This window comes from Saccopteryx bilineata, chromosome 12, assembly GCF_036850765.1.
Source record: "Saccopteryx bilineata isolate mSacBil1 chromosome 12, mSacBil1_pri_phased_curated, whole genome shotgun sequence".
Classification (NCBI taxonomy): Eukaryota; Metazoa; Chordata; class Mammalia; order Chiroptera; family Emballonuridae; genus Saccopteryx; species Saccopteryx bilineata.
This window is the reverse complement of record NC_089501.1, coordinates 15,463,190-15,487,579: the sequence shown is the minus strand read 5'-3', so window position 1 is coordinate 15,487,579 and position 24,390 is coordinate 15,463,190. Positions and strand designations below refer to the sequence as shown.

General features: G+C 41.0%; 1 protein-coding gene across 10 annotated transcripts in view; it reads left to right on the top strand.

Moving 5' to 3' along the window:
- The window catches only part of FAM184A (family with sequence similarity 184 member A), a 136,797-nt gene that overhangs the window by 38,442 nt on the left and 73,965 nt on the right, over nucleotides 1–24,390 (top strand). For 6 of the 10 annotated variants that reach the window (XR_010727683.1, XM_066248298.1, XM_066248302.1 and 3 more), the window contains exons 2-5: nucleotides 13,402–14,256; nucleotides 14,763–14,898; nucleotides 16,961–17,184; nucleotides 19,885–20,082. Coding sequence is in view for 9 of the 10 variants with exons in the window: in XM_066248298.1 (XP_066104395.1) it covers nucleotides 13,402–14,256; nucleotides 14,763–14,898; nucleotides 16,961–17,184; nucleotides 19,885–20,082 (1,413 nt within the window). In the remaining variant the exon portion in view is untranslated. The remainder of the gene's footprint in view (nucleotides 1–13,401; nucleotides 14,257–14,762; nucleotides 14,899–16,960; nucleotides 17,185–19,884; nucleotides 20,083–24,390) is intronic. The other 4 variants (XM_066248305.1, XM_066248303.1, XM_066248299.1 and 1 more) reach the window with 1 other exon arrangement.

The following is a 24,390-nucleotide window of genomic DNA, read 5'->3' as shown; positions in this document are numbered from 1 at the left end:
CCAGTGCTTGTGAACCATCTGTCCTTGGAGGCTCGTCCTAGATTTAAAGCCAGGAAGTGGTGCTGTGGTCTCAGCTCTCTACTGGGTTCAAGGAACCTCATGATTTTGTAGGTGTTGAATATTTTTTTATTGTTATTGTAGAACATTGCTCCCTTCATCCTTCAACATCCTAGTTGGAAATTGGAAGTGCATCATATTTTTTTAAAAATTCAGCACACCCAAATGTCAGTATGAATAGGTCTTGTCTTTGGATGGTTCATTTTCTCCAGAGGATTCTTTAATTTGCCACCTGGGCCCTATTAGCCTGACTCCTGGCATTGGAATCTGGGAAGGTCAGAGGAACTGGGGACTCACTGTTCAGGATGGAGTTTTTTTAATAGACTATATTTTAGAACAGTTTAAGGTTCACAGAAAAATTGAGCAGATAGTACAAACTTTTCTGAACAGACATAGCTTCCTGCACTGTCATCGTTCTACATGGTCTGAGAAGTACATTTGTTACACTGATGAACCCACATTGACACATAATTATGCTAAATCCACAGTTAACATTAGGGTTCCCTCTTGGTGTTCTACATTCTGTGAATTTTGACAAATGTATAATGACATGTATCTACTTATAGGACTTTACAGAATACTTTTACTGACCTAAAACTCCTCTGTCCTCTGCCTATTCATTCCTCCTTTATCCCTGGAACTACTGATTATTTTATTGTCTCCACAGTTTTGCCTTTTCCATAATGTCATATATCTACAGTATGCATCCCTTTTCAGACTTGCTTTCTTACTTAGTAATATGCATGTAAGGTTCCTCCATGTCTTTTCAACATTTGATTGCTCATTTCCTTTTAGTCCTAAATAGTATTCTATTGTCTGGACATACCATAGTTTATCCATTCACCCACTGAGGGACATCTTTGTTGCCTCTAAATTTTGGTAGTTATAAATAAGACAGCTATAAACATCTACTTGCAAATTTTTGTATGGCCATAAGTTTTCAACTTATTTGGGTAAAAACAAAATAGCATTATGCTGAATCATATATTAAGAATGTGTTTAGTTTTTTTTTTTTTTAATTGATTTTTAGAGAGAGGGGAGAGAGAGAGAAGGGGGAGGAGCAGGAAGCATCAACTCCCATATGTGCCTTGACCAGGCAAGCCCAGGGTTTCGAACCGGCAACCTCAGTGTTCCAGGTCGACGCTTTATCCCACTGCGCCACCACAGGTCAGGCCCAAGAATGTGTTTAGTTTTTAAGAAACTGCTGTACTGTCTTATAAAGTAACTGAACCATTTTTGCATTGCCACCAGCAGTGAATGAAAGTTCCTATTGCTTCCCATCCTTGTCAGCATTTTATATTTTAATGGTTTTGGATTTTGGCCATTCTCATAGGTGCACAGTGTTATCTCATTGTTTAATTGGCAAATCCTAATGATGTGTGATATCAAGCATGTTTTCATATGCTTGTTTACCATCAGAATATCTTCTTTATTGAGGTGTCTGTTCAGCTCTTTTGCCTGTTTTGTAATCAGTTATTCATTTTCTTGTTGTTGAGCTTTAAGAGTTCTTTGTATAGTTTGGATAACAGTCCTTTATCAGCTATGTCATTTGCAAATGTTTTCTCTCAGTCTGTCTTGTTTGATTTTTCAATGAATCCTCTGTTCTTTGTCCCTTGACTCGTCCCTGCCCTCCTTTGTGCCCACTGTCCCCATGCCTGGAGTGTCTCGAGCTTGCTTTTTTCAGTTGATTTCTTTTCTCCATTTTACCTGCAAAGAGGGGAGTTGATTGTCTGCTTGATCCAACTGATAACCTGGGTGCCTGGCTGCTCTTGACAAACTTGGAAACAACCGCATCCGGCCCTGGTTTTACGCCGTGTTTTCTAGCACTCTGCTTTTCAATCAATTTGCTTATTAACAGTGGCATTTCTCCCTCTCAGGACTTAGGTTTCATAGCTTCTTCTACTCTTGACAGATCATTTACTCTTTGTACACTTCCTATTTCTACATCTTCTGATCTCTCTGGCCTGAACTCTGCTTTGTATAAGGACTCAATATAGAGGTTCCTGCTTCCTTCTGTTCAGTGGCACCTGGTCTCTTCTGTTCTTTTTGAGCAAGAGGTTCAGGAAATTTTTTGAAGAGTTCAGAATTATGTTCTTCCTTAATCATAAGACACTTGACTTATCCATTCTTCCTAGTGGCTTCATGCCACTCTTGATTCATAATGGCGGTTGATTTTCAGACGAGATCGGGCGCGTTCAGGGTGGTATGGCCGTAGACAAGGCGGTTGATTTTCAGATGCATCTTTATTTTATGTACCGCCAAGGGGGAAAAAGGCAGTCACACTATGATACATAATTGTAAGATGCATTCCGATGTAAGAGATTTTTAAATGTGAAAAAATATGTCTTGGAATCAATGTCCAGTACCATTGTTATCATACAAACAGAAAACTATGTATAGATTCTAAGTCTTCTAAAATTCCTAGAGATACCCATTTCCCAATTAAATTGCAGGGAAAAAAAACTTATCATCAGGAACTTTTAAACTTTAGCTGGCTTTCTCTGGTACTTGCCTTCTCTCTTCTCCAGATTATCTGAGCACAGCAACCACTAAGGTCATTCCTGCCTCATGCCTGGACTCAGGTCGCTTTCCTCTCCGTTCTCCACACCGCTTTGTCTCTTCAGGCCCCTCTGTTTCCAGCATCTTCTCTACTGAGAACTCCACATGCTCTGTACAGTGCCCCCTGCTCTACAGCTGGACTCTGACGTGTGTTATGTAAAACTGTCTGCCATTATTTGTGTGTGTTTTATTTTAAACAGTTCTATTTGACTAAGAACATTTATACGTTTCTTTGCCAGAATGCATTTTAAAAGTAATGAGCATATAGTAAGGCATTCACTGCGTGTTTACTAATTGATTTTTTGTTCTTGTTAAAGTTTGGTAGCCAAATCCATTGCATGGACCCTAAGTTTTGTAAGAAGGCTCTGTTTGCTATTTTAGATGTCAAGTTAAATCTTCCAGGGAAATAGATACATTCTACATTACCATAGAGGAAAATACCTACCTCCAATGTTATTAGACCTTCTAAATATTTTACAGAAAGATTTTTCCAACAATTATAGAAACTCAGTGAGTGAACATACCTTTAAAGGTAATTCCCAAAGCAATTGTTTTTTTTTTAATAACTTTTTTATTAATGTTAATGGGGTGACAATAAATCAGGGTACATATATTCAAAGAAAACATGTCCAGGTTATCTTGTCATTCAATTATGTTGCATACCCATCACCCAGAGTCAGATTGTCCTCCGTCATCCTCTATCTAGTTTTCTTTGTGCCCCTCCCCCTCCCCCTAACCCTCTTCCTCCTTCCCTCCCATGTCCTCCCTCCCCCCACCCCTGGTAACCACCACACTCTTGTCCATGTCTCTTAGTCTCGTTTTTATGTCCCCCCAATGTATGGAATCATGTAGTTCTTGGTGTTTTCTGATTTACTTATTTCACTTCGTATAATGTTATCAAGATCCCACCATTTTGTTGTAAATGATCCAAAGTCATCATTTCTTATGGCCGAGTAGTATTGGGTTTTAAAGAACATTTTATGAACTTGACTCCAAAGGCAAGAGAAGTGAAGGCAAAGATAAATGAATGGGACTACATCAGACTAAGAAGTTTTTGCTCAGCAAGAGAAACTGACATCAAAATAAACAGACAGCCGGCCCTGGCTGGTTGGCTCAGCGGTAGAGCGTCGGCCTGGCGTGCGGGGGACCAGGGTTCGATTCCCGGCCAGGGCACATAGGAGAAGCGCCCATTTGCTTCTCCCCCCCCCTTCTTCTCTGTCTCTCTCTTCCCCTCCCGCAGCCAAAGCTCCATTGGAGCAAAGATGGCCCGGGCGCTGGGCTCCTTGGCCTCTGCCCCAGGTGCTAGAGTGGCTCTGGTCGCAACAGAGCGAAGCCCCGGAGGGGCAGAGCATCGCCCCCTGGTGGGCAGAGCGTTGCCCCTGGTGGGTGTGCTGGGTGGATCCCGGTCGGGCGCATGCGGGAGTCTGTCTGACTGTCTCTCCCCGTTTCCAGCTTCAGGAAAAATAAAAATAAAATAAATAAATAAATAAATAAACAGACAGCCAACTAAATGGGAAATGATATTTTCAAACAACAGCTCAGATAAGGGCCTAATATCAAAAATTTGCAATTGGTTTTTAAAGCTCTTTTTAAATTGGAGTTTTATAGTGCCCTTGGCTTAAGTAAATCCAAATGAGCATTTTTTGTTGTTAACTGTCTTGTAAATGTTTCATTTGGATGTAAGTCTATTGCTAAAATTAATCTGATTACATAATGTATGAACAGTCTTTTTCTTTTAATTTTTTTTTGTTCTTTCTCCACCCCTTCCCTTTCCAGTTTCTTGTGAGTTGGTTACTTTAAGACTTTTATTTTATTGATTTTAGGGAGAGGAGAGGAGAGAGAGAGGGGGGAGGTTAGGGGGGAGAAACAGGAAGCATCAACTTGTAGTTGCTTGTCATATGTGCCTTGACCGGGCAGTTCCAGGGTCTCATACTGGCGACCTCAGCATTCCAGGTTAACACTTGATCCACTGTGCCACCATATATCAGGCCAGCCTTCACTTTTTAAAATTTTCTTTCTAACTTAAAAGAAACTGAATCAAAAAACAAAGAAAAATATAAGTAATTCATTGTGAGGGCTAAACTCTGTATGGGTAGCATCTGTTCTCCTCCCACTCACCCTGAACTTGAGGTCTTCAGTGAGCCTCCCTCGTAGATTTAATTTTACAATCACTAATGGCAAGTAAACATGTGGCTTAATATGTTACCTCTCTAGAACAGATAAAACAGAGCCTACATGGCAGAGATCAATAGCCCACTGTATCTGAGCGGTTTGAGAGACTCTTTTTAATAGTCTTTAACTTTGGTGTCTTAAGGCCCAAGTAATCTTTTGGTGATTAGCTCAACCAGAAGAACTGAGGGTTAATAACAAAAATAGAATTACAAAAATGTATTCTTCCTCTGTTTAAAATGTGCCAGGTATTTTTGTTTGTTTTCAATTGCATCTGAGATTGTTGCTTTACTGTCTTAAGTACCCTTGTGTTTCAGTGTTGTGTGCATGCACTCTAAGGGTATGTTTCCCCCTCTCTCTCTTCCTCTCTGCCATTGGCCTGTGTGTGTTTGACTAATACTGATCAGAAAGGGAAAGTGAGTAACTATCCAGAATTTTCAAATACACAAAAAATGAGGGTTGAGACTGGTGAGAACATCCCCCGGAGGGGCGGCGATGAGAGGGTCTGCTTTGATTGCTGTGTCGCTGAGGCTGCCGTGAGGCAGAGGCAGAGGCAGAGGCAGACTGTGGGAAGGCTGAGGCTGGCCTCCACTGGCTCAGTAGCATCATTTATGGCAATGCAGAGAAGCTGCTGGTGGCTTCTACACTCTGAGATAGGCTGGCCTCCACTGGCTCAGTAGCATCATTTATGGCAATGCAGAGAAGCTGCTGGTGGCTTCTACACTCTGAGATATCTCATCTCCCATCATGGACAAAACCATTCAGACAGGGCGTGCCCACCTTCCCGCTCCAGCTCAGATCTTAGCCTTTCTCCTCACTGTCTTGGGAAGAATTTTTCTCTACTCTCAGCTAGCACCATATTTCTACCTGTGTCAGGCAATCCGGGCCTCAAACTTTTTCCATGACTTTGAGGCGACAGAGAACCCTTCCCTGGATTGTACTTCCAGTCCCTGGACTCTGCTGCCTCCTCAGCCGTCATCCTTGCTGTCCTTGTTGTTTCCTTCCTTTTACAACCATTGCTCTACCAACCTACGGCCTGCATTGACTCACTGTCCATTCTTCACCCGTTGCCCAGCTTCTGCCCTCACCCCTCTACCGCATGTCCTCACTCAAAGATTGCAGCTGAGATTTAGATTCTGAATAAAGGGCTGCAAGTTTTCATTGTTCTTGGTTGTTGTGCAGCCTTTGACATGAGGCACTGCCTCCTGGACCCCAGTTCCTGCCTTTATTACACTTACTCCTCTCTCAGCAGGATGGCCTCTGTCTGTGGCTCCTCGTGCTCCTCGTCCTCCTCCCGCCCCGAGCCTTGTTCAGGGCCAGGTCCTCAGGCTTTTCATTTTTTCTCAGCAGTTTCTCCCTTCTGAGTCTCATTCATCCCACCAGCTGTGAGCATCTCTCCACACTCAGCTGTGTGGACTGTGCCTTCCAGCTCCGAAACCCGTCTCTCCTTCGACACCTGTGTTTTCCCATCTTTGGGCTAATTGCTGTTACTGCCCCTTCAGCCTGGAATTCTCTCTTTACACCTTTCCCCTTCATAGTTAGACTAAATAAGAGATTCTGGATTAACTGCATGACCTGTGGTGACCCAGTGAATAAAGCGTTGACCTGGAAATGCTGAAGTCACCGGTTCGAAACCCTGGGCTTGCCTGGTCAAGGCACATATGGGAGTTGAGGCTTCCAGCTCCTCCCCCCCTTCTGTCTCTCCTCTCCTCTCTGTCTCTTTTTCTCCTTTCTAAAATGAATAAATAGAAATTAAAATTAATATTAAGACAACATTGTACTCAAAATAAGCAAAAACATACATTACTACCCATACTCCCAAGCCCTGTAAAGACTCATTTTGTATTTCTTCTCCTTTGTAAGACTAACCAAAAATTTAAGGTTAGTCTTTCCATCAAACTGCACGAGAACAGACACACATATATGCATCTAATTCACTGCTGTGTTTTCTGTGCCAACTGTAGATCTTAGTATGTAGCAGGTATGCAGTAAAATTGTTAAAGGGAAGAATGAATGAAGTAGAAATTGACCATTAAGGATTAGCTAGTAAGTTATCAAATTTTATCTAGGTAATTGGATTTTTTACTTTTTCCTCAAAATATATGTTCTTTTCCATAAGCATGATGATTAATAATCAATATTCTTTTTTTGTGACAGATAGAAAGAGAGTAAGAGAGAGGAACAGATAGGGACAGAAGGAAGTGAGAGAGATGAGAAGCATCAATTCTTCGTTGTGGCTCCTTTAGTTGTTCATTGATTGCTTTCTCATATGTGCCTTGACAGGGGGGGCTACAGCGGAGTGAGTGACCCCTTGTTCAAGCCAGCAACCTTGGGCTTCAAGCCAGATAAGCCCACGCTCAAGCCGGCAACCTTGGGGTTTCAAACCTGGGTCCTCCACATCCCAGTCTGATGCTCTATCCACTGTGCCACCACCTGGTCAGGCAATAATCAGTATTCTTAAAATTTAAGTATAATTTTTAAAAATACTTTTTAGTTCAATAGGTGATTTTAAGAGAAACTTGCTGGGTAATTAACAAATGTTTAATTTTGTTTCCAATATCATTGTGTTAGACCCCAAGGCACTAAACCAGGCGTCCCCAAACTACGGCCCGCGGGCCACATGCGGCCCCCAGAGGCCATTTATCCGGCCCCGCCGCAATTCCGGAAGGGGCACCTCTTTCATTGGTGGTCAGTGAGAGGAGCACATTGACCATCTCATTAGCCAAAAGCAGGTCCATAGTTCCCATTGAAATACTGGTCAGTTTGTTGATTTAAATTTACTTGTTCTTTATTTTAAAAATTGTATTTGTTCCTGTTTTCTAAAATTAAGGCATTTTGAATATTTATTCTTTTAACTGTTAATTATTTTAAAGGGTTTAATGCTTTCTGATAACAGTAACATACATTCATTATAAGAGGTTTAGAAATACTGAATATCCTGTTTGAATTTGATATATTTCTTTACACACCTTTAAATATATATCTGCACATACATGTACACTCACTTTTTTCCTTCTGTAATATTGGATTTTATTGTATATAACATTGTGTTTTTGCCTTATATTACAAGTTTTGTCTTATATTATGAGATATCCTTCCAAATGTGCTTTTTAATGGTTTCATGACATCATATTGTATGAAGGTAGCATCATTTATTCAATGACTCCCTTACCTTAGCAGTGTTAAGCTTCTTGGTACAATATGCAGCAACTGAGATCCACCTAATATTTCAGCACATATTTTTCAATGAATGTCCTTTATTATGAGTGAGTTAGATGTTAGTGGGAACATATATACATGTTGCCAGTGTATCAGTCAGCTTGGTCTACATGACAGATTACCATGAACCTCGCTGTGCCTGCACATGGCGGGGAGAGGAAGCAAGCTCTCTGGTGTCTTCCTATAAAGGCACTAAACCCACCACAAAGGCCCACCCTCATGACCTCGCCTAAACTCGGTTATCTCCCCAAGGCCCCATCTCTAAACACCATCACATTGGGTGTTAGGGCTTTAATATATGCGTTTTGTGGAGGGCTGGAGGAGGGGACACAGTTCAGTCCATAGCAGTGAACAATAAAAACTATTACAGAAAGAATTTGTTTTTACATAAGTGACATTTTTAAAACTAGGATCTAGAATTTTCATTTCTGTGATTTTTATCTGAAGGTTATCTGAAAATCTTCATAGAAAAAGTAAAAATTACTGTTGCGTATTCATCTTGGAATATATTGCTACATTATGCATTATTGGAATAACGTGGAACTGTGCAATTGCATGAAATTGCTGAAATGATTGTACTATCCCATTTCATGAATGTTTATAGTTCCAGAAAAACTGTAAATTGCTCTTAGTGTCTTTTAAAATAGTTTATGAAAAGAGACATCAGAGAGTTTCCTTTTCCTATGTGGAAAATAATAACCAATTTTATGGATGATTATGATTATTTACTGAAGTTTCTTATAAAATTAGTCTCAATAAACGATGCAACCATAAGGAGGCCTTACAGAGTGTTATATTTTTTAAAAAAAACTTTATGGAACATTCTAAAAATGTCAAAGATAGGTTGATCTTATAACAACACTAGGGTAGAATAAATATGATATTTTCTTCAACATTGAGAAACTTGAAGCTTGGAGACATTATTTTATTGAGGGTAATAATCCAGTTTGGTTAGTTCTGCTACTTTAAGTAGCAGGATGTGTTTAAAGAACATAGAAAATTTATATTATCTTGGTCAAATAGCAGAATATGTTTAAAGAACATAGAATGCTTATATTACCTTGGTCTGACAAATAATAAATAATCAGAGAAAGATACTAATGGTTACCTTTGTAATTATGTAGAAAAGTGAACAGAGGCTACTACTTCTACTTAAGGTCTATTTGAAAATTTATATATAGCATTCTTATTTTGAAAAAATATAATTAAAAGAGTGATGTACTTCAAAAAGTCGTTGCAGGAGCACTCACTATTGATTAGTTTCTATGTTTGGGATCCTTTTATTGTTACTTTTTAAGTTTTTAGAAATTTATTTTAACACTGCTTTCTTAGAAGAAATACTAATATATGACTACTATGATACTGTATTTCTTCTATAATACTTTCAAATCACATAATTGGTTTTTTCAATGTGTGAATTATGGTGGAAAGTATACAAAGTTGGTGCAAAGTGAGACTTTTAAAAATTTTGGCTAACAATTTTATCTGCTAAGATGGCTTGTCTATGTATAGATCAGGACAGAAGTCTGTTATCATGTCTTTTCCACAACTCGTCTGCTGTTAATGTGGGAAGTAAAGAATACAGTAGTCTCTCCTTATCCATTTTTATTTTCTGAAGCTTCAGTTACCTGTGGCCAACCATGGTCCAAAAATATTAAATGGAAAATTCTGGAAATGAGTAGTTCATAAGTTTTAAATTGTGTGCCATTGTGAGTAGAATGATAAAATCTCGTGTTGTCCCATCCTGAGCTGTGCAGGATCAGATCATGCCTTTATCCAGTGTGTTCATGCTGTACAGATGGTACAGTCAAGTATTTTGAGAGAGATAGGCCATATTTGCATAACTTTTATCACAGTATATTATAATTGTTTTGCATTATGAGTTATTGGTGTTAACCTCTTACTAATTTACAAATTACATGTACATATAGGAGAAAGTAGAATATAGATAGGGTTCAGGACTAGCTTCAGTTTAGGCATCCCCTGGGGGTCTTGGTATGTTTCCTGTGGATAGGGAGCACTGCTCTACTAGGTGAGCAGGCGTAGCTGTGCACCAGTAAAGCTTTATTTCTGAGAAGCAGCAGCCATATTTTTTCTACAGGCTATATAGTTTGCTGACCCCTGGATTAGAAGATAAAGTGAAATAGAGCTCCTTACCAAGATACGTCTCTGTTATTTGTCAGATATGTTAATTACTTTAAAAAAATTTCTAACTTTGTTCTGTTATACTGTCCTTTTAAATTTCACCTTTCACCTTTTATTATTTTTATTCACATTTGTGTGAGTTACTGTGCTTTTACACCTTTCGCTACTTTTCTAGACTCTTCAACATCCTCACACAGCTTTCCAACTAGTTGTCAAGACCTCCAAATTAAATTTTTCTAACATTTATTAAGTTTCAGGAATGAGTGGTGTTAAGGAAATGGAAGTGCTGAAGATAAAGGCTAGACTCCCATGGGTTTCGGCGGTCTTGCAAGGCTTATTATAGAAGGCAGGACGTAAGCTGACTCTTGAAAGATTGGAAGGAAATTAAATATTAGAAAAAAGAGGACAGAATTTCAATAAGTTACTGACAAGGGAAAGCTCACATATTATGTTCCTCCTACATTTTATCCCCAGTGAGATGGAATCTCAGCATGTCCTGGTGGTCCTTTTCAAGATCGTTACCTCGAGCAAATGCTAAAGGTGTGACTTGGTTTTCTCTGGAGGTTCCGTTTCTTTGGTTATCTCTTTTTCTTCCAGGTGCTTACTGAGACCTATAAGGGATGCACACAGACCTGCCGTGGAAGGTCTGAGACCTGTGGTGAGGCCAGCTCTCCTCTAGGCGTTCTGTCAAATGGACTTATGTCCGTCTGGCTGGCGTGTTTGTTCTTAGTGTCCCAGTTTTTTCTGGCCATCAACATGGTAGGCAGGTATGACCCTGGGGGAAGGGAATAGGAAGTCATGCACTTCATAATTTTACAAATTTATGAATATGTAAAAATGAAAGGAATCTTCCATGGGGACCTGTGTTAGCTCATTAAGGACGTAATTTGGGATTTGGAATTAGGGTAATTAAAAAAAAGAGAAAGTCTATAAATGAGTGTTTATTTTCCTTCTGTGTGTCTGTTTTCTTGTGGGCCTTGGAGGAGAAAGGGTAGCTATATTAAGACAGATGGGGGTCCTGTCATTTCTCAGTCTTTTTAACTCTGGTATGAGTAGATCTCACAAAATAGTTACAGCAGACCTAGTGAGGATGCGGACAGGGACTGGGTCAGCAAACCAAGTTTGTGGGGAGAGAGCAAAGCCCCTGTGTGGGCTAGGCCTGCAGTGTGACCTCCTGCTAGTGCAGCTGCTGTCCCAGCAGCTGACAGTCCAGATTCGAGCTTCCAGGATAACGTGGAGAGCGAGGTAGTCTGTCTTAATTGCCCCAGGTTACATAAACAAGTTCTCTACAGAAATGGTTATGACTTTGCATCTTAATTGCAGTGTCCGGTGTTTGGTGCCGGAACTCATTTCTAAAGTCAGAGTAAGAGCACAGTAAAATGAGCAAAGCTGAAGGACGCTGCTTTTTTTGCTTCTGGATTGTGATTGTATTCTGCTCACTTTTTTTTTACTTCAAGAAGGTGGACACATCTCTAAGCTTTAAGTAATAGCCATGAATCGTGCACAGTGGACCACAGTGGTGTGATGGAGGGCGTCAGGGGACACGGAAGAATGGGAGTGTGACTATAAAGGGAACATGTTGTCTTTGGAATTAAGGCTGGGAAATCTCAATGGAATCATTAAAGCCCAACACTGAAATAGAAACAGAGCCCCGTACCAGAGCACTCTAACTGCAGGGCTCTGCCTGCTGGGAGGCGGAGGGGGCCTGGGCGCAAACTACAGCACCTGAAGTGTGAGCCGCAGAACACTGATTGGAACTTGTGAGGAAACCACTTGGGAGAGAAGAAGATCTGCTTTACAAACCATAGGATTAGAAAAGGAAATTTCTAAATTTAAAATGTATTTTTACTCTTCTCATTAACAGACATTTATTACAAAAAATATTGTATGCAGTTAGTATCCTATCTTTAGTTTCAACATAACATATTTATGGGAAATAAAATAAAATGTATTGGATGTTAAAGCAGGTGAAAGAGGTGTGTGGGATGGCTGCGGCCCCAGAGCCTCACTCCCGGGGCAGGCCTCTCTGGTCTCCAGGGGACCCAGGGTGGGGCCGGGGCTTCCTGTGAGGCTTCTGCCCTGGTCCCTCCACCGCCCCAGGGAGCTAGACTGCTCCGCAGGAAAGCGCTCTTCTAGTAGGGCAGGTGGCCTCCTCTGTCTTTTTTCTCCCTGTTGGGCAAATGAGTTTGTAAAGGTTGTGTTTTCTGAGTTTGCTCACTTTTATTGTTAAAAATGGTGCTGGTCTGTGAGATCGCAGATTACCTTCCTGCTTGGGAAGGTCCATTGTTACGCTAATGTGTGCTGGAGGAGGGGTTTCATGCCAAAAAGTTTTAAGAAGAAAAGAAGGAGAGTGAGGAGGAAGAAGGAAGCCATGTTTTTGCAGAGTGAGAGCAGAGAGGATGCAGAGTGCTGAAGAAGAAGCCAGATGGAAGGGAAGGAGAGAGAAGCCACATTGACAGAAGGGGAACCAGAGGTGGCTTAGACTGGCGGGGGCCTTTGATTCTAGGAAAAACCGGAAAGGATTCTCCGGGGGTTGTGGAACTGGAGAATGTGTGAGTGGGTTTTTGTGACCTCTGTGTTTGTTTTTACTCGCTGGCCAATTGTTAGGCTATTACAGTGGTCAGCAAACCGCGGCTTGTGAGCCACATGCAGCTCTTTGGCCCCTTGAGTGTGGGCACAAAGGCCAGCTGAGGAGTACCCTAAATTAAGTTAAGAAAAATGTACCTACCTATATAGTTTAAGTTTAAAAATTTAGCTCTCAAAAGAAATTTCAATTGTTGTACTGTTGATATTTGGCTCTGTAGACTAATGAGTTTGCTGACCACTGGTAAAGGTATGGCCCACCAGTGTTTGGCTCCGCAGTTTCTTTACTGTCTGCCCGAATTCAATGAGAACCTGCACGTGCCTGGCTGTGATGGCCGTGATTACTGGGCCTACACTCCCCGCTGCTCTATTTGTAGTAAAACATTCTCAATTTTGAATGCTTAAAATCCTAATTGAAAAGTCTTTATAGGCACATTTAAAACTGTTCCCAAGTAACAGTTTGCTAAGTAAATCAATCTATGAATTCAGAAACAATGTATGATGTGTCAGTATTTAATATTTATCAGTCAATATTAAGTCCATAGAAACGTATCATTCCAAATAAAAGAATTAACTTTAAGATAGAAAAAAAAAAACGCATGAGATAAGCAAAAAAAAAAAAAAAATAAGAGGATGTTTACTGAATTCCTCTCCTTGAAAACTTTGCAGGTAATATATGCTTTGAACACTAAAAATGATGAGCATGAATCTGCAATTCAGGCCCTCAAAGATGCTCATGAGGAAGAAATTCAACAAATTCTCGCTGAAACAAGAGAAAAAATATTAACATATAAAAGCAAAGTCACAGAGGAGTTAGATCTTAAGAGAAAGATTCAAGTTTTGGAAGCGTCATTAGAAGATCACATAAAAATGAAGAAGCAGGCGTTGACAGAATTTGAAGCTTACAAGCACAGAGTTGAGGACATGCAACTTTGTGCAGAAGCCCAGCATGTCCAACGCATAGTAACCATGTCTGGAGAGGTTGAAGAGATTAGACGGAAATTTGAGGAAAGATTACGGAGTTTTGCACAACTCCAAGTAGAGTTTGAAAAAGATAAAAAGTTGGCATTGGAAGAATTGCAGACGGCTCACAGACGAGAGATCCAAGAACTGCTGAAGTCACAGCAGGATCACAGTGCCACGGTGAGTAAGGGACAGGAGAAGGCAGGGGAGCTGCACAGAAGGGAGGTGGAGACCTTAAACAAAACCCTGGAAGAGCTAAGATTGGAACGGAAGAAGCTAATTGAGGATTATGAAGGCAAGCTGAATAAAGCCCAGTCTTTCTATGAACATGAGCTTGACACTTTGAAAAGATCACAGCTTTTTACAGCAGAAAGCCTTCAGGCTAGCAAAGAAAAGGAAGCTGATCTTAGAAAAGAATTTCAAACACAAGAAGCAATTTTACGAAAAACCATAGGAAAATTAAAGACAGAGTTACAGATGGTACAGGATGAAGCTGGAAGTCTCCGTGACAAATGCCAGAAGCTTCAGGGAGCCCTTGTTACAGCAGAGAACAATGTTCAGGTGAGTGAAGAATATTACATCCAGTGCATAGATTTTCCCCCCCAGTTTTTCTCTTATTTCTTTTCAATGAGACCTTTTTAACTTTCCATTTTGCTTTTTCCTACTCCTTTGGGGGAAAGTCAACAAAGGGGTTATTTTAGCTACTCTATAATTAAGACTATTTCTTATTAGAATTTCAGGCCCCAAAAGGCCTGAAAGGATGTTAAAGGCCCCCCAAAATAACTTAAAATCTTGCTGAATGTTTTCTATGACAGAGTTTTATTAAATAACATGTTAGTGTTTTCCATAAGTGCTTTGGGGAAGTTAAAATATTGGACTTTGGGTTTACCTATGTGTTTTCCTTTCCTCTCATTAGAAATGGGTATAAATATCACCCACCAAAACAGATGTAAAACTAGGCACTGTGAAGTGTGACTTTTAAATAAGAAATTGTTGATGTTTGTAATTTAATTATTTAGCTTAGCATTATTCTTGCATGTTAGTAATGGCTATTTGATCTTTCTTAGGGCCTTCAAAAACAACTTGATGATGCCAAGGAGGGAGAGATGGCCTTATTAAGCAAGCACAAGGAAGTGGAAAGTGAGCTAGCAGCAGCCAGAGAACGGTTACAACAGCAAGCTTCAGATCTTGTCCTCAAAGCTAGTATGTCTGGCCATAGTTCTCATTGTATCCCTCTGCTAAAACCAACACTTAAATGTTAATTCAAAACAAAAGTGGTCTTTCTTCTCATATTTTAAAATTATTAAGACTCTAAATGTGTTAAAGGACTCTAATATCTTATTCATTAATTATAAATAAGCAAGTGATCATTTATTTTTAGAAATATATTTTTATAGAAAAATTAAGAGTTGGCAGTTATTAAAGCACCAGTAAGCCAGACACCAAAATAAAAATGCACTCCAAGATGCTTTGTCTATTAAAAACATGCTTTTTTTTGTATTTTTCTGAAGCTGGAAGGGGGGAGAGACAGTCAGACAGACTCCCGCATGCGCCCGACCGGGATCCACCCAGCACGCCCACCAGGGGGCGATGCTCTGCCCCTCCCGGGCATCGCTCTGCCGTGACCAGAGCCACTCTAGCGCCTGGGGCAGAGGCCAAGGAGCCATCCCCAGCGCCCGGGCCATCTTTGCTCCAATGGAGCCTCGCTGCGGGAGGGGAAGAGAGAGACAGAGAGGAAGGAGAGGGGGAGGGGTGGAGAGGCAGATGGGCGCCTCTCCTGTGTGCCCTGGCTGGGAATCGAACCCGGGACCTCTGCACGCCAGGCCGACGCTCTACCACTGAGCCAACCAGCCAGGGCCAAAAACATGCATTTTAAAATATGTACATTCGTGGAATGATACATAAATTATAGTACCTTATTCTGTTTGGCTTATTAATAAGAGTCACTGTACATACTGAAGCTGAGGTGCCCATCCTGACCTGGATGTCCTGCAGGTCTCATACTTCTTACTGGAGGATGTGAGTGACCCATGTCAGTTCTGGAGTTATATTTTGCCTGATATTTAGTGTGCCATCTGAAGCCATGTGAACTAGTTCTTTGAGGAAGTCACCTGATTTTGATGGTTTGTCAGTCAATCCCATATTACCCTTTCCCTAAACTAATCGTTTTTCAGCCTCACACATATGAGACACACCCAGAGGGCATTTGCAACCACAGATGCTGGCCTCTGGCCCCAGAGTCTCTGGTTGGTGGGTCTGAGGTGAGCACCGTTTCCAGCTGGAGTTCACAGGTGCTGCTGGTGCTGGGCTCTTTGAGAACTGCCCTGACCCATGCTTTTTCATACTTGTATCTTGCACTCACTTTTTAAAAAATTTTACTAAATTTATTGAAGTGACATTGGTTAATATCATTATACATTTCCTGTGTATAGTTCTATAATACAGCATCTGTGCATTGCATTGTGTGCATTCACAACCCATAGTCTAGTCTGCTCTGTCAATATATTTGACCCTCTGTATCTTCTTCATCCTCCCCGCAACCCCGTTCCCCTCTGGTAACCAGCATACTGCTGTCTGTGTCTATGAGTTTGTTTAATCAATATCTTTCTAACAAGATACCTGCAAATTGTGTTCACAACAGTCACACTCACTTTTCATCTCTCTCCTCATTCCCCCCTCCCTTTTTTTTTACACAGTTGTCATTTATTTTATTTTTTCATTACATCATTGTCCTTACCTGTCTTTTACTCCACCTTAATTCTTTATTGGTTCTCTTGTCTAAAACATATTTAGTTTCAACCAAACTGGTGCCTGCCATATTTATTTCCCTGCATACAGACTTCTTCCTCTTTACGTTAGAATTTTAATAAAGAAGAGGTTAGGAAAAACAAGTTGCTCATTTTGGCATCATAATCTTAGTTGGCTCATCTTACTTTACCTTGTTTTATTCCAAACACTTTTATTTGCACCCCTGAAGAGTTGCTTCTGTTTTAACTTGTTTGGCTTGAAGTCTTTAACCAGTAAGAGGCATGGCCCTGGTTGCAGGCAACAATATCAGTGCACATCCTTCTAATTGGAATTATTCTACCTGGGTATGAAGTAGTCCCATTTTACACAGTGAAGAAATCAAAGAACTATTTGTATATGCGGACAATTTATTTATTTTGGTGTTATGTACAATTGTGTCAATAAATATAGACTTTTTCCTTTTTTACCACAGTGCAATGGATTTTAAATTGGATGGGTTTTTCTTTTGGGGGAGTAGGTCATATTGGAATGCTTCAAGCAACTCAGATGACCCAGGAGGTTACAATTAAAGATCTAGAATCAGAAAAATCAAGGGCCGATGAGAGGTTATCTCAGCTTGAAGAAGAAAGAGCGTTACTGCAAAGCAGAACTCAGAGTCTGGACGAAGAGCAGAAGCAGCAGGTTCAGGAACTGGAGAAGGTAAAAGTGAATGGAGCCCCCCCCAAAAGGAAAGGGAAAAAAGTTGAGTTTTCCTCTTTCATTCTATTCCTTAACTCGAGTAGTTTTTGTTTGAGGGAAAAAGGTATAAATCAGATAAATCAAGACATTTCTATTTTGTGTATATGTTTGAACTATTGTCAGTAACAGTTTATAATGTAAGAACTTAAGACATTTCAACCTATTTCAAACTGAATAAACTTTTATTTGAGTGTAATATACATTTGTGATGAATTATATTTGGTTTTCTGTGGATGAAACATCACATATATGCATAAGAAATTTCTATTATACAAAACTGGAAAGGATGACAAACATCAATCTCTGAAAATTTGTATACCAACCTATTGAATTTCCACATTAAACAAATAAGACATATCAGTTGTAGCGTAATTCTGACATACAAGTTTTCAGATATCTTTAATACCAGTGGGAGTCCTGGACACGCTCTCTCCTTCCCTCAACAGCCAGGCACAGTGCTAGGTGTCTGTTCTCGCCCCCTGCTCACCTCCCGTTCACTGCTTGCCCGGTACAGTCTGGTTTCTCTTACCACCACTCTGCAGAACCTGCGTCTGCCTCAGCCTCCACTGACATCCTCCTGTGCCTTCTTTTATTCCTGATACTTATATTTGCACCCCTGAGGAGTTGGTTCTACTTCAACTTGTTTGACGTGGCAACTCTTACGGGCGTGCTTACCCCCCTCTGGTTTACATCGTCTCTGTTGGTATTTCGCGTTCTCTCACATTCTCCTCCTGTCCCCTGACCTGTCAGGCTCACTGTGAGCCAGCCTCCTCCGCTTGTTCCCTGCCATTGATGTTCCCGGCATGTTCACCTCATTCCACACACCCATCCATCTCAGTAACATTAGTTGTCACCTGCTCAGTGGTAGCTCCCAAATCTGTCGGTCTAGGCCAGATCTCTTCCCTGAACTTGAATCCTCTGTATCTAACTCCCACTCTTTCTTACAAATGTATCAACTCAGCATGCTTAGAACTTTGTCCCCCACAAAAGGAGAAATAGCACTGTAGCCCATCTGATTTGGTAAATTGGAACCCTAGGCGTCATTCTTTTTTTTTTTTTTTTTTGTATTTTTCTGAAGCTTGAAATGGGGAGAGACAGTCAGACAGACTCCCGCATGCGCCCGACCAGGATTCACCCGGCACGCCCACCAGGGGGCGACGCTCTGCCCACCACCGGGGCGTAGCTCTGTTGCGACCAGAGCCACTCTAGCGCCTGGGGCAGAGGCCAAGGAGTCATCCCCAGCGCCCGGGCCATCCCTTGCTCCAATGGAGCCTCGGCTGCGGCTGCGAGAGGGGGAGAGACAGAGAGGAAGGAGAGGGGGAGGGGTGGAGAAGCAGATGGGCACTTCCCCTGTGTGCCCTGGCCGGGAATCGAACCCGGGACCTCTGCACGCCAGGCCGACGCTCTACTACTGAGCCAACCAGCCAGGGCGGCATCATTCTTGATTAATGTTTCCTTACTCCCTTTATCTATTACCGAGTCTCATCCGTTCTACTCCCTTAATGTGTTTTTTTTCCATCCTCTCCTCTTCAGACCCATTCACAGGTGCTAGGTTTAGGCATCTGTCATTTCTTGCCTGGATTAGGGTTACAACCTCCTAACTGCTTTCCCTGTTTTGGGTCAACTTACTAGCCTATTGCATAGATGATTGGTTTTTAAAATATATCACTTAATTAAATCTCAGTGATTTCTCATTCCTGTCAGAATAAGATCTAGAGTTCTTAGCATAAAAGACCCCTCATCGTTTGGCTCCTGCCTGCTTCTAAGCCTCACCCCTGACCACACCCAGCCTGTATCTTACGTTCTCTCCATACCTAGACTTCGCCACCTGGTTAACTTCCTCTCATGTTTCATAATGCTATAAATGTTCATGAATGCAAGCTTGAGACATGAGATACAGGTTTGAATTTTTCTCATCTCTAGTTTCCTGATGGGCTTATAAAAATTTAAATGAGAGAACACGTCGTCATCAGCAGCTCAGATGTTTTCTCTTCTGAAAAGCCTGTCCTGATCATCATCATCTTCTTCTTCTCCGTCTTTCTCCTCCTCCTCCTCCTCCTCCTCCTCCTCCTCCTCCTCCTCCTCCTCCTCCTCCTCCTCCTCCTCCCTCTTCTTCTTCCTCTTCCTCTTCTCCCTCTTCTTCTCCTCCCTCCTTCTCCCTTCTTCTCCCTTCTTCTTCTCTCTCTCTTTCTCTTCCCCCAGCTCCCCACCCCCATCCAGTTAGGCTCCTTTCCTGTATGCTCTCACAACATGCGATGCACACTTCTTTCATAGAACTTATACAATTATATTGCCACTGTCTTTTCACTTTTTGTGTCATTAGACTATGAATACTTAAAAGGCATATAATTGGCCTCAGTAAAATTGTATTGAGTAATTTTATTCAAGTGGGTAAATTGATGAGGCATTTTATGTAGAACTTTGATATGTAGGAAGTCTCTCTCAAGTTTGTGGATGTGCTTATTTACTTTTGGTTCTAATTTAATAATAGTCTATTTTATCACTTGCTTTAAAATTGTTTTGCCTGCGCCTCCCTGTCATTTTCTGAGAACATGAATGATATATTATTCTTGTGTTCCATAGTCTAAATCCTGTGACACTCAGTTCATTCAACTTTATGTATTTACTGAGTATTCAAAATACTAATACAGTAATTAAAATATCAGGTGCCAGCTATTGATCTTTATTTTTATTTTATTTTAGAAAGTAAATGAAGCAAAGAAAACTCAGCAAGAATATTATGAGTTGGAGCTTAAAAACTTGCAAAATAGATTGGAAGGAGAGCTGGCTCAGTTAAATGAGGCCCATTCTAAGACTTTGGAAGAACTGGCTTGGAAGCACCACATGGCAATTGAGGCTGTCCACAGTAATGCAGTTAGAGATAAGAAAATACTGCAAATGGTAATTAACAATGCAATCAGGATTGCATTTAAATGGGTCGAGTTCCTATAATGATCTAATGTGACCTGTATTGTCTATTAATGAATGGCTTTTTGTTTTTAATGGCTGCTGTCCTGTGATCACTCTGTAAATCTCAGTTCATAGAGTCATGTACATAAAAGCTCTTGATATGAAATGTAGTTTACTAAGTTGATAGGAGGCATTACTATTTTCTATAAGCCATAATAGAAACCGCCCCTCAATCTCGAGCTTTCTCTTCGTGAGACAGCAGCGTAGGTCTGCCCCTCAGGAAGCCTCAGCTGGCTGACAAACTGGCTCTCTTGTAGACAGCTTTCCTCCCTGGGAAGATGACTTGTTTCGTTTCCCCTCAGTTTAGGAACCAGCTTGCTGATGGTAATATATTGGTAGTATTGCATAGTAGAAAACACAAGGTGTCTGACAGATCTGGTCCTTCCACTGAGCCTCTTTGCTTCCTAAGTGCCTAATCTTAGGCCCCAGACACTGTCAGGCTTCTCATCTAGCAAAGATAACACCCATCTTATGATGCTCCTGTGAAGGTTAAGTGAGATAAAGTGTTAGGAACTCAGACATGTCCTAGCATATAGCGATAAATAAATGGTAAGTGTTAGTATTTCTCATGTGTGCAGACACTGCGATGGTGTTTTACATTTAGTCCCCTTTTTATGTAATCCTTATAACACTGTTATACCCATTTTACTGAAGAGGAGATAGGGACACAGAGGGTTAAACACTTGTTCAAGGTCATGGAGCTAGGAAGAATCAGTCAGACTTTTAACTCAGTTCTCAGATCTCAAATGCTGAGACATAAACCACCAATTCATGTGGGCATGTATCAGTGATGGTTGTTATATGCTTACTTGACAGCTTACTGAGAGCTTTCCTATATGTACTCCCTATTCCTTTATAACAAGGTATTGTTATAAAGATGGTAACATAGGTTTAATAAACCTGAATGATTTACTTAGAGACACAGAACTGGTAAGTGCAAGAAGTGGGATATGAATTGAGATCTTCTGCCTCTCTGTCTCTTCCTTTTGGGATACAACTAGTTGGAAAAATTATTCAATATTTAAACTTACTTTATAAAAATTCAGATAAAGCTTCCTGTTAGGATGTTTATTTCTATCTAAATGTACTGTTATAAGTTTATGTAGCTAGAGACAATACATTTTTTCTCAAAACTGTGGATGTCGTTTTTTTCTGTTGCTCACTATTCCAGGACCAGTGTGTACAGCTTTAATAATGGTACATGTGCATGCTCACCAGCTCCAGATGTCCATAATAATGTTCAAGGTTTTATACAGTAAAGTCTTTAGTGGTCCCTGATGCTTGTGTGTGTGTGTGTTTAATTTAGTGAGAGGAGGGGAAGCAGAGACATATGCCCCAACTGGGATCCACCCAGCAAGCCATTAGGGGGCAATGCTCTGTCCATCTGGGGCCCTTGCTCCGTAGCCATTTTTTTTAGCGCCTGAGGTGAAGGCCATGGAACCATCCTCAGCACTCTTGGCCAACTTGCACCTATTGAGCCTTGGCTGCAGGAAGGAAAGAGAATAGAGAGAGAGAGAGAAGCAAGAAGGGGAGGGGTGGAGAAGCAGGTGGTTGCTTCTTTGTGCCCTGACCGGGAATCAAACCCGGGACATCCACGCACCGGGTAAATGTTCTACCACTGAGCCAACCAGCCAGGATCTCAACATTCCTTTTTCACCTTAGCCTTTTCCCCACCTTATTAGACTATTTAAATTGCAGGTATCCTGCCTTTTGCCTCTGTTTATTTTTCTACATTAAGTAGTTCTAAGTGTTAGAATTAAGACATCTTTCATCCATATCATTTTTGCCTCTATATTTTACTCCTAATCCCTTTACCCATTAAATTTCCATTTCCGAGCCATCTGAAAATCTGCTGTAAGCCTCTTACATGTTTTACAATCATTTTTTTAAAACATGGTTCCCTACAGCATGGATAGCTCTAGAGGATATTATGCTAAGTGAAGTCAGTCAGTCAGAGAAAGACAAATGCCATATGATTTCACCTATATGTGGACTCCAAAGAATCATGTAAACCAGGGGTAGTCAACCTTTATACCTACCGCCCACTTCTGTATCTCTGTTAGTAGTAAAATTTTCTAACTGCCCCGGTTCCACAGTAATGGTGATTTATAAAGTAGGGAAGTAACTTTACTTTATAAAATTTATAAAGCAGAGTTACAGCAAGTTAAAGCATATAATAATAATTACTTACCAAGTACTTTATGTCGGATTTTCACTAAGTTTGGCAGAATAAATCTTTATAAAATGACTTACTATAGTTAAATGTATCTTTTTATTTATACTTTGGTTGCTCTGCTACCGCCCACCATGAAAGCTGGAACGCCCACTAGTGGGTGGTAGGGACCAGGTTGACTACCACTGATGTAAAGGAACAAACAAAAGAGAAACAGACTCGTAGACACCGAGAACAGACTGATGGTTGCCAGGAGGGAGGGTGGTTAGGGAAATGGGTAAAAGGTGAAGGGATTAAGAAGTACAAATTGGTAGTCACAAAATAGTCAAGGGGATGTGATGTATGGCTTAGGGAATATAGTCAGCAATATTGTAATAACTATGTATGTGCTGGGTGGGCACCGGAAGTATTGAGGGCATGTTTGTAAAGTATGTGACAGTCTGACCTCTGTGCTTTACACTTGAAACTCATGCCAGGTAATAGTGAATGTAAACTGTAGTTGAAAAATAAAATTTAAAAAGAAAAATGGGAAAAAGCATGGTTGCTGTAAGACAGATGACGTGAATTTCCTGTATGTGAACATAGTCAAAACCTTTAATAATAGTAACCTTCTTTTTACTCAGAATAATTTATCAGTCAGTCGCTGTTCCATTCCTCTCTTGCCTGGATAGCTCATGTCTGAACCTAAGCTAAAACTAGCCTCCTTCCAGAATAGTCCTTCTCCAATGTCAAATTACCTTTTAAAGAACATTTAGCTAAAGGTGACGTCTCCATTCCTTATTGTTTAGTTATCTAAAAGGAGTAACAGTCATCCCCATTCTTTGCAGGGGATGTTTGGGAGCGTTTCAGCGCCAATACGCTGGACAAAGGGATGATTCACACCAGGAGCAGGACTCGGAGGGAAAGCATGAGATTTCAGCACACTACTCAGAAAAGTGTGCAATTTAAAACTTATGAATTGTTCTGGAATTTTTAACTTAATGTTTTTGAACTGTGGTTGAATGTAGGTAACAAACCACAGAAAGCCAAGTCATTGGGTAAGGGAGGACTACTGTATATTTTCCTTTGTAACTGATCCAGGCACTCCATTTGCAAGTGAATAAGCGGAACCCATGCAGAAAGAATGAACACAGCAGGCCTGACTCTGCCATCCTTAGAAGGCATGGTGCAGGAATGGCCCTTGGCTGGTATCTGGGGACTTGAAATTTGGAGGGGTCCTACCATTCCCTGATAAGAACTGCTCAGTGTGCCTCAACTGTTTATGCAAACAATATGGTTTATGCTGAACATCTGCCTTCCTTCCTGAGGCTGGGATTCTGGTACATGCTAAGTCAGGGTGTGCTTCTGTGACCAGCCCCCATAACACACCTCAGCACTGAGTCTCCCGTGAACTTCCCTGGTAGATGGTCTTTCCCACGTGCTGTCACGGTTTACTGGACAGCGCTGTGTGAGAGGACTCTTGGAAGCTTCCGCCTGGTTTCCTGCACTTTGACCCATGGGCCTTTTCCCTTTGATGACTGGGTTTTGCGTACTTTTGCTGTAACCATAGCTTGAGTATGACTACATGTGGAGTCCTGTGAGTCATCTCAGCAGATCATCAACCTGGAGTTTGTTGTCAGGACTCCTGACACAAAACCCTGTTTTACTTTTCTCTCCTTAAACTACTTGTAACATAACTTGCTCTTTTGTACCTCCATGGTTTTTTGCACATACTTTTTCTTCTTCCTGGAATGTTGTATTTCTCTCTTGCTTCCCCACCTTATCTTACTGGTGCACTCCTTCACAATGTACATACTTAGGCATTGCTTTCTCTGTGACGGTTTCCCCCCTAAGCTAGAATTTATCAGTTCCCCATCCGTGTACTCCTGTACTCCCCATATACATCAAAGTTTAATCACACCACTTTAATTGCTTGATACCATGAGCTTATTAAGGGCAGGCACCAAGTCTCATTGCATTTGTATCCCAGGTATTAAATACATGGGCAGATAGCAGGCGTTCTTCAGTAAGTATCAGTTTTGCTGGTATTGCTCTTCACATGTCTTAATTCTGTGCTTGATTCTTTA